General features: G+C 42.9%; 1 protein-coding gene across 1 annotated transcript in view; it reads right to left on the bottom strand.

The window, feature by feature from the left end:
• Positions 1–530: 530 nt before the first annotated feature.
• LOC128687209 (uncharacterized) overlaps positions 531–10,005 on the bottom strand; it is a 273,243-nt gene continuing 263,768 nt past the window's right edge. The window contains exon 18 of the mRNA XM_070098518.1: positions 531–3,165. Within this exon, the coding sequence (XP_069954619.1) occupies positions 2,941–3,165 (225 nt within the window). The 3' untranslated portion in view covers positions 531–2,940. The remainder of the gene's footprint in view (positions 3,166–10,005) is intronic.

The following is a 10,005-nucleotide window of genomic DNA, read 5'->3' as shown; positions in this document are numbered from 1 at the left end:
AAGAGACAGTCTGTGTCAAGGTGAAGCCGTCAGCAAGGCAGAAAGATAAAATAAGGGTTTTAGAGTGGTGACTACATCGGAGGTAAATTCTGTGTGCTCGTTGAAAAACAGGACAGTCCAATTGTTACAATGAAATATTTCTGCATGAAACTGGGTCATGTTCTGTTGACTGCACAGCAGTGTCTGCCTGCTTGTTGCCCTCAATGTCAACAAGACCATGGAACAAACACAAAACGATTTCTTCGGTTTTGCTAGAAATGCAGTGCACCCAAATTTGTATACGAAGAACTAGGGGATGAGGTGAGTTAAATTTTTTAATACCATGCAAAGCACTAAGGAAGTGTGAGACTATGACAACAAATGCCTACAATTCAGTTGTAAAAATGCTAGCCGAGTCTAATAAATGCCCTCGCACAACTCTGGAAATACCGCTGCAAATCCGACACTGTCAGAAGATTTAAAACCATCAGTGTACACTGCGACAGCATGAGAATGAGACCAAAATTGGTTAAGAAAAAGAGAGCGAGAAGTTAGTTTAATATCTTTATTATGCACCCGATACCCATTCTGTGGGCAGTTGTCAAAAGGATTACAGAGGTACATAATGGGTCCAGGGACTGGGCCACAAAGTTTTGATAGATGAACAAGTTACAAAGGTAATGAACCATTCACACGTTTACACCTGATCACAATATTAAGGAGTTATTAATACAAATTTTAAATGAGTCACACCCTCACACACACACACAGTAGTAGTGCTTTGGCATGTTACACTTAACCACTGTACAGTGGACCCCCGGTTAACGATATTTTTTCACTCCAGAAGTATGTTCAGGTGCCAGTACTGACCGAATTTGTTCCCATAAGAAATATTGTGAAGTAGATTAGTCCATTTCAGACCCCCAAACATACACGTACAAACGCACTTACATAAATACACTTACATAATTGGTTGCATTCGGAGGTAATCGTTATGCGGGGGTCCACTGTATTTCCTTGTACTTCTATGTATCATGTTCAAATTAATAATAAATAAATAAATTAACAATAAGCAAAGTCAGGGTATTTTTCCAGAATGGTTTGTAATATACCACTGTGGATAAAATACTTTCACATCTTGAACATTTCTGAGTGAGTTGTCTCTGAATTCATTAATTTTATCGCACTCCAGCACATAATGATGCAAGGTGTGACAATAGCCAGTCTGGCAAAGTTTACATTTCGTTTGTTCTACATCTAGTGGTGGTGATTTAACCTCCTAATTATACTTGTAACCCAGCTGGAGCCGGGCATTAGTGACATCCAAGCATTTGCTTACTTTGTTGGATGCACCATAGATCTATGGTTCTTCCTGCATGATAGAATGATGTAAGGAAACAGCTATGTTGCCACTCTCACTGGGAATCAAACTACGGACACTCAGCATGTGAAGCGAGAGCTTTGCCTACCAGGCCATGGGTTACTGAGTTGTAAGAAGCAACTAAAATGTTACAACCAATGAGCTAGTAACTTCTTCTCCTGTATAAATTACTAAAAATAAGAAAAACTTTATAAAGTTAGGATGTTTGAATGTGTGTGGATGTAGTGCAGATGATAAGAAAGAGATGATTGCCAATGTTATGAATGAATAGAAACTGGATGTCCTGGTTTTAGGTGAAACAAAGTTGAAGGGAGGTAAGGGAGTTTCAGTGGCGAGAAATAAATGCAATTAAGTCAGGAGTATCATGGTTGACTCATCATATTGTGTCACATGGCTGACTCGTCACCTTGTGTCACATGGCTGACTCGTCACCTTGTGTCACATGGCTGACTCGTCACCTTGTGTCACATGGCTGACTCGTCACCTTGTGTCACATGGCTAGCTAGTCACCTTGTGTCACATCACAGGCTCATCATCTTGTGTCACATGGAGGGTGAGGAACAGGATGGGAGTGAGTATTGTACCTTGTGGAACAGAGCTTCTCACTGTAGCTGCCTCTGACTTTACTGTTTACTATTACTCTGTGCTCTGTTTGTTAGAAAGTTATACATCCATCCATACTACATCTGCATTTTGTCCTCCAGTATATCCAAGACCATGTCATAGTAGTCCAGAAGTTGTAAGAGGCACAAGCAATCATCTAAGACCGTGGTATAGTGGTCCAGTAGTTGTGAGAGGAAGGAAAGACCTGCTCTAAACCCATTCTGTCCTGGGTTATGCAAATGTTTGGTATCCAAGTGGTTGGTGATCTTGTGTCACTTGACTGGCTCACCACCTTGTCACATGGCTGACTCACCATGTTGTGTCACATGGCTGACTCACCATCTTGTGTCACAAAGCCGACTCACCATGTTGTGTCACATGGCTGACTCACCATCTTGTGTCACAAAGCCGACTCACCATGTTGTGTCACATGGCTGACTCATCACCCTGTGTTATAAATGTTCAGTTTACCTTTGAGAGTGAGCCAAGACCACTATACTGAGACACAAGTGCTTCAATGGAGGAGAATCACTAAAGGCAGATAAAGACACATGCAAAGATTTTTCTCTTACACCAACGATAGTCTCCCACTGATATAACACAAAGAAAATATATTCACCATCTTTCATTCAATAGTTGTCTTGTGAGACATGCACTGCCTTCACGATCCAAACAATCATCTGAAGTACAATATCTATGCCCTTATGTATCAGTTCTTATACAGAAAATATAAGGATTGTTTTCTTATTTCCAGCAAGTAATAGCTAACCTGAGATAAAATATAAGCTCAGTGACACTCTGTGAGACACAACATTTATTTACCTTAAACTTGCACTATCACCAACAACCTGACAGGACAGAGTCCAGATCTTCATTAGTGGACAGAGGATCAAGACTCCAGAACTCCTTGAGTTAAATGATTTACACAGGTTTAGCTATAAATGTAATATCATAACTTATTTTCTCTGCTTTGTATTTCACTGGTGTTTGGTCCTACATAAACGAGTATTTTTCTCCATCTCATCAAATCTGGTCATGATAGTGTTCACCACAGTATTGAGAGTTTCTTGTGTTTGGTAGAGCTGCTGGTTGAGGCAGTCAAGGCGATTGTTGAGACAAGTTAGGTACTCTTTGCCCTGGCGCTGAGTCATCCCTGATGTGCTGGGTCGTGACCTGCTTGAGTACAGCTGCCCCTCTGCTACCTGAGGAAGAAAAGTGGATAAGAGACCTGTTTGAGTACAGCTGCCCCTCTGTTACTCCAACAGCACATCAAGTTATATAAACCATTTGCCTCCACTCACTCCTTTCTACCATGCTCATGTACACTTGCTGGAAGTCTAAGCTCCTTGTACACAAAACCTCCTTTACCCCCTCCCTCCAACCTTTTCTAGGTTGACCCCTAACCCAGCTTCCTTCCACTACAGATTTATATGCCTTCCATGTCATTCTGTTTCATTTCATCCATTTTAAATATCCAAACTACCTCAACAACCCCTCATTATCATTATTATTATTATTATCATTATTGTTATATGTATATGAAGAGAAATATGTAGATAGAGTAATCTTGTAAAACACTGCCTATTCACTGTAGTGAAGATGATCTGCAGTGGCTCCTGGATGAAAGTCAGGAGTCAAAACAAACAGAGGCTCAGAATGTGAACCATCAGTCAAACACAACCGATGGTCAGTCATCCACACAGAACCAACAGTCGGCTGACAAACTTGTGGCCAGACAACAGAAACAGCTACCCTCAGACAACCCATGGGCTACAAGAGGATAAGGAGGAAACATAGGTCAATTATCTTTATTGACAGGGTTTTGTCTCAGAGGATCATTTTGCAGGCGAGTGCAACTATGTGACACATCTTGTGTTCAGTGGTTCAAGGACTGAGGCTCTGCTACGTCTTACATTATACAAGATGCTACCTTGCCTATGTGCTGAAGCAGGGAAGGCTTCAGCAAACCTCAGCAGATGTTAGTAACTCGAGTGTATGTGGTAGCATTAGGGTGGTATGTCTGGGAGTTTGGTCCCTGCCTAATGTGTGGCTGGAACACACAGCATAAATTTATGAGCACGCTTTCACAGCATTACTGTCATGGTATAGATACACTCTTACAGAAAATAAGTATTGCAATCACAGGTTAGACACACACTCTAAATAAAAAAAAAGTCAGGCCCATTTTGGAGTAAACAACACCATTGTGGAACCCACACCCAAGGAAGAATGTTAAGAAACTGGAAAAAGTGCAGAAGTATGCAGTGAGAATAATTCCAAAGCTAAAGGGTATGAACTATGATCAAAAACTAAAGGAACTGAACCTAATGACCCTGGAGGGCAGTGGAGACAAAATAACAGCATAAAAATGCTCAGAGAAACTGATAGGGCAAACAAGTGGTAGTAAAGAAGTACTCAGGGTAGTTGGGAAGTGAATGACCCTGATGAAGAAGTAGTGGAGGCAGACTGTGTACATAATTTTAGGAAAAGATATGATAGGGCCCACAAGGGCTGTTATTGTACCCTATCATAGTTGAGAAGCAGGGCCTGGAGCTAAGACTCGACACCTGCAACCACATATAGGTGAATATGAGACGGACCTGCAAATCTGTCTCACATACAACCTACTCAACGTTCTCCACACTATACGTATATACTCGTGTACTCTTTACCCAGGTAGATCTGTTTGTAAATACAGTGGACCCTGGGTTATCAGCTGTAATCTGTTCCAGAAGGTCAGCAGATAACCAAAATGGTCAAAAACTGAATTAATATTTCCCATAAGAATTAATGGAAATACGTACAATTAATCTGTTCCAGACAAAAATATTCACAAAAAAAAAATAATTTTTTTAACAATTATGCAAGTTTCACATACCTTTATTGAAGGCTAATGCTGGCTTCTGGAAGATAGGGAAGAGGAAAAAGGGAGGAGTTAGTGTTTGGAAGGGGAATCCCCCTCCATAAAGACTTTAGGTAGCAAAGCCTTCTCTGGGGTTATTTCCCTTCTTTGTCTTTTAATGCCACTAGGACCAGCTTGAGAGTCACTGGACCCATCTCACGACAAATCTGTCCATAGAGGTCTGTTTCTGGCGTGTGTCTACGATTTCCCTGAAGTGGGACAGGGTTTTGTCACTGAGCATGTTGCAGATATGGCTTGTTTCAGCTTGGTCAGGGTGGTGTTTCTCTACAAAAGCTTGCACCCTGGTCCACATTGCACACACCTCTTTAATCTGTCATTTACTGCTACGGTACATTCATTACTAACCTTAAAATATTTGTAGTCTTAATGTAGGGCAAGAGGTGAATAGTATTTGTAGAAAGTCAGTGTAGGTAGCAGTAGATGTAGTCACAGTACACGTATGTAGCCCCCCTTCCTGGGCTACACAACACAGCTATATTACAATACACTGTGGAAATTTATTTGGTCCCTAAAGTTCCACAGGACCGATCCGACATGGCCATGATGGAACGGCTGAGCTGGATGGCCCTTATAACTCACCCAAACAAAAAGCGTTCTCCCCGAACATAAACACATTTCTCTCCCCGGGTTGGCGATTGATGGTAGGCACTTATTTATTTATAGATTTATCCTTCAGGGAAGGAGTAGGTAGTTTACTGTTAGTATATTAATATTAGGTTTACTAAGGCAACTGTAGATAATAATAATGTAGACCTAAGACATAGGTAGTAATAGGCCGATAATGTAGGCAAACACTAGGATAAGTTAGCTAGGGAGAACTGGCAGCCCTAGTTTGAACGAAGTAACGAGGGTCTGGAAGAGGGACCAACTCGTTCTTCTTAAGACAGACACCAACTGGACAAGACGTGCCGTGATCAGCAGACGGCGCCCCCCACGTGTCTTCACATTTGAGACCTGGGGAAATCTGGTAGAGGCACCTCGATGTACCGTAGATGACCTCCTCCGTCAGGCCCATACAGTAAGACAAGACCTCCACTTTCTCGTAGATTTCTGGCCAGTGTCTGGGGAGATTGTGAGTTGAGTTTATCTGTGGGCCCGGTGTGCAACAGGCAGAGCATGCCCAGTAAGTACCAGTGTCTCAAAGCAGTCTGGAAGCTAGTGTCCGTGTCTGCATAGTTATACTAGGGGATACATACCCTCTTGGATATAGGAATCTCTGAGGTGCAGGCAGGTCACTAATAACGATTGAATATTGCAGGAATTAAGGCTCCCGGTTGCACGTGGTTTCTGAGGGAAAGTCCAGAGGGGCTAAGGCTAAACTTAGGGAAGTTGAAGATCAGGATATATGCTGCAACACCAAATAAGTTAGTCCTTTATACGTGCATGCAGGCGAGTTTCTTGCAACATCAATCATTTGTGAAAATCTGTCCTATAAGCCACTTGTGAGGCTGAGGTACCCACCTCAGAGCTCGGTGTCAACAGAGTTTGCCAGGGTAGGCGACTCACTTGGAGGCAGTTCACACAAATTTTCACAAAAGTGGTCCTTCGAAAACCGTGATGTGGAATAGCTAGGTTAAGCTATCTTAGCTAGGCCACAGTTAGGAACCAGTTTAACAGAGTTAGGTTAAGTTAGCTCACCCAGGCCCAAAGTTACACAGAGGCTAGGCCAAGCTGACTATACACAGAAGTTATTATTTGCAGTAATTTACAGGCAGGCCATGTAGGCTAGAGAAGCTTGTGAATTTAATTATTTACAGTGATTACAAGTAATCCAGAGTAGGAGACTTGTGTGTTGATTACTTACAGTGGATTTGCAAGGTAGCCACAGTTAGGCTAGGCTTGTACAATATTTACAAAGTTATAGTAGCTAGGACAGATTTAACCTAGTTATTATTTACAGGGAGTTATAAAGCCAGGTTTAAGTTATAGCACACTAGCTAGGTTAGGATTTACCTTATCCAACCATCCATGCTAGACAGAGTAAACTGGGCACAGTTAGGCCAAGCTATTTACATACATTATTCATTTACTGTTTTACAAGTTGATTTGTTGAATTTATTTGTGTTAACCAAGTGATTTTAATTTGTATACTGCACTTTTTATTGTGTGATTTTCATTGTCTTTGATTCATGTTAATGTGGGATTTGTGAATTGTACCTGAGACTAGATTAAGTCCTGTAATTATTTGCTGGCATTGTACAGGAAAGTGCTAGGTTAAGCTTTCACATCGATACACATTTTGATTGGGATTTGAGAGCTAACAGTGTACATTTTAAGTCAGAGTAGAGTCAATATAACAAAGGGAATTGTTAAGCTTGTTGAGAAGCCTTAAGACTCGTTCATTCTTACCTAACACCGTGACGTGCTGTGGGGTGGACTGGGTAAAGTACAATTAGTGTCACACTCCTCATTAAACCTCGACAATGGCAGATGGGAGTTCAGGAGAGTCTGGTTCAGCTTATATACTGCGGTGAGATGAGTTGAAGCAGGAGGAGGCGGGATCTTAGTGGGACGTGCCACATTAACAAAATTAAAACAATCAGTAGCGGCATACAAAGGGCATCTGAACAGAACGCGTAACAGGTGCAAGGCTACTTGCCAACGCAGTAATGTAGACTGCGATGATTTGCAAGACTGCTTGAGGAGTTTGGGGGAAAAATGGGAAGCCTATGAACAAGCATTCTCAGCATATGAGCTACAGGCTATTGAGGATAATGAATCCCAGGGTAGTCTTCAGCAGGCTCTGAACGAATTCACTAAGGATGATGTAGATTGTCATCAGGAGATGAATATGTACAAAGATAAGTTAAGTACATTAAAGGCTAATATTCCAAGGGTGGTGTTGAACACCGCAGGTACCCCAAACAGCCACACACCTGTCAATATGTTGCCCAGGTTGCCCCAGTTGAATTTACCGACATTTGACGGAACCCTGAGTACATTGCTTTCTGGGATCAGTTTAAAGCCCAGATAGATGACAGGAACGATTTGTCAGATGCCATCAAATTGTAGTATTTGCGGTCGCAGCTCAAGGGTAAAGCCTTAGACCTGGTCCGGCACTACCAGATTACTGAAACTAATTACCAACATGCCAAAGACCAATTAGAAGACATGTCTGGCAACACTGAAGAGATAAAGGTAGCTATACTTTATCGGTTGTTGGATCTAGAGGCTTGCCGACATGACCGTCAAAGCCTAGAGAAGCTCCGTATTGAAATTATGAGCTTGACAAATAGTTTCAGAGATTTGCATGATGAGGATGATTCAGAATGGGTCCATAGCCAGGTGATTCAGAGGAAACTGACTAGCACGACAGTGCATGAGTTACACTTAAAATATCAGACGAATAGGTTCACGATAAAACAAATTGTTGAGGGGTTGGGAGATCTCGTTTCTCATTTGAGTATAGGTGTGAGAGAAGAGTCACCACCATCACCACATAAAAACCCAGACAGTCACTCAAAGATCTCGAGAGATCAGTCTAAAGCTCGTATGACTAACGTTGGAGTGTACTATGGTAAAGAAGTGTCTAAGGTAAGAACCTCTAAGCAGAACCTCAGAGGCACTCATGCCAGAATATGCGTGTTCTGTGAAGGCGAACATGCTAGCACGAGTTGCTCGGAGTATATAACACTGAGCAGTAGGCAACAGAGACTAAGGGAGTTGAGACTCTGCTTCAAGTGTTGTGGGGAACACTTTGCGAGAGACTGTGGCACCCAGCTCAGTGAGTGTCGAGTCTGTTGCAAAGGTAAGCACCACACTGCACTATGTCCCAATAATTTAAGGGAACCCCAAGCTAGTAGGGATATCTCTCAGGTAGAGATAGAAAGTGAGTCTGAGCCTGAAATGGTAGCCAGCGTGATTAGTGGGAGTGAAGTCTCTAATCCGAGTGAGAATCACGGAGGTGCTGCCCTACCTACAGTCATGGCAAAGGTTGTGAATGGGCACAGGTCCGAAACAACCCGATTATTCTTTGACCCAGTAGCACAAGTATCCTTGATAACAAAGAAGTTGGTGGCTAAATTAAATTTGAAGGCCACAAAGAAAGTTAGTATGATGTTGGGAGGGGCTATAAGTCAGGTCCCACCCAAATCTTATGATGTGGTGGATGTCACAGTCAAATTAGGTAGACATCGCAGAGATATTACAGTCTTGGTGGTAGAGACATTACCCAGGGCAATTACAGCGAGAGGTCTTGCTGCAGCAGCTAAGCGATTGAAAGACCTTGACGTGAAGCTGGCAGACCAGGGAATTACCATTGACACAGTCAGAAATGTAGGTATCCTGGTGGGAGCCAATCATATAGATGACTTCCTGTCTACACGACGGACGTTTAAGGAAGGAATTGGTTTATACAGATCCCCAGTAGGATACATCATAGGCGGCAGGATTCCACCTGAATTCCCTGCCACGCCAGATAGAGGAGAAGCTGTCCCCATGATAGCTGGGGGAGTAGTGATAATGAATACCAGTATACACGATGAACCGCCAGGGAAGCTGAACCGGGTAGGTAGTGACGAACACTCGGCCACCTTGGGAAAACACTTTTACAGGGTACGTAAAGAGGGAGATAGATTGCCTTTAAATCCAGGGAACCTCGTAACAGTGGGAGGAAAAGCTACCAGGGCATGTGGGCCACTGGTTGGGAAAGTACGGAGCCACTCAGTCAAGGCTAGACATATGAACTACGTTAAAGTTAAAGCAAAGGGTGCTAAGACCACCGGAACCAACAAGTTTACACCCCCAGAGGTCCACACAGGGGAAACTGGACGGTTGAAGTTAGACCGGAGTCTGCTCGACGAGAGTGGCCGGACGGCACTCGTGTCCAGGGTCCTCTGTGGGGGCTTGCGGAAGGTGAACTTGATTTAGACTTAGCGCCTACCTTCGCCGGCGGGAGGATGTGGAAATTTATTTGGTCCCTAAAGTTCCACAGGACCAATCCGACATGGCCGTGATGGAACGGCTGAGCTGGATGGCCCTTATAACTCACCCAAACAAAAAGCGTTCTCCCCGAACATAAACACATTTCTCTCCCCGGGTTGGCGATTGATGGTAGGCACTTATTTATTTATAGATTTACCCTTCAGGGAAGGAGTAGGTAGTTTACTGTTAGTATATT

This window comes from Cherax quadricarinatus, chromosome 62, assembly GCF_038502225.1.
Source record: "Cherax quadricarinatus isolate ZL_2023a chromosome 62, ASM3850222v1, whole genome shotgun sequence".
In the NCBI taxonomy this organism is placed as follows: domain Eukaryota; kingdom Metazoa; phylum Arthropoda; class Malacostraca; order Decapoda; family Parastacidae; genus Cherax; species Cherax quadricarinatus.
The sequence above is the reverse complement of the archived record's forward strand: the minus strand, read 5'-3'. Positions and strand labels throughout refer to the sequence as shown.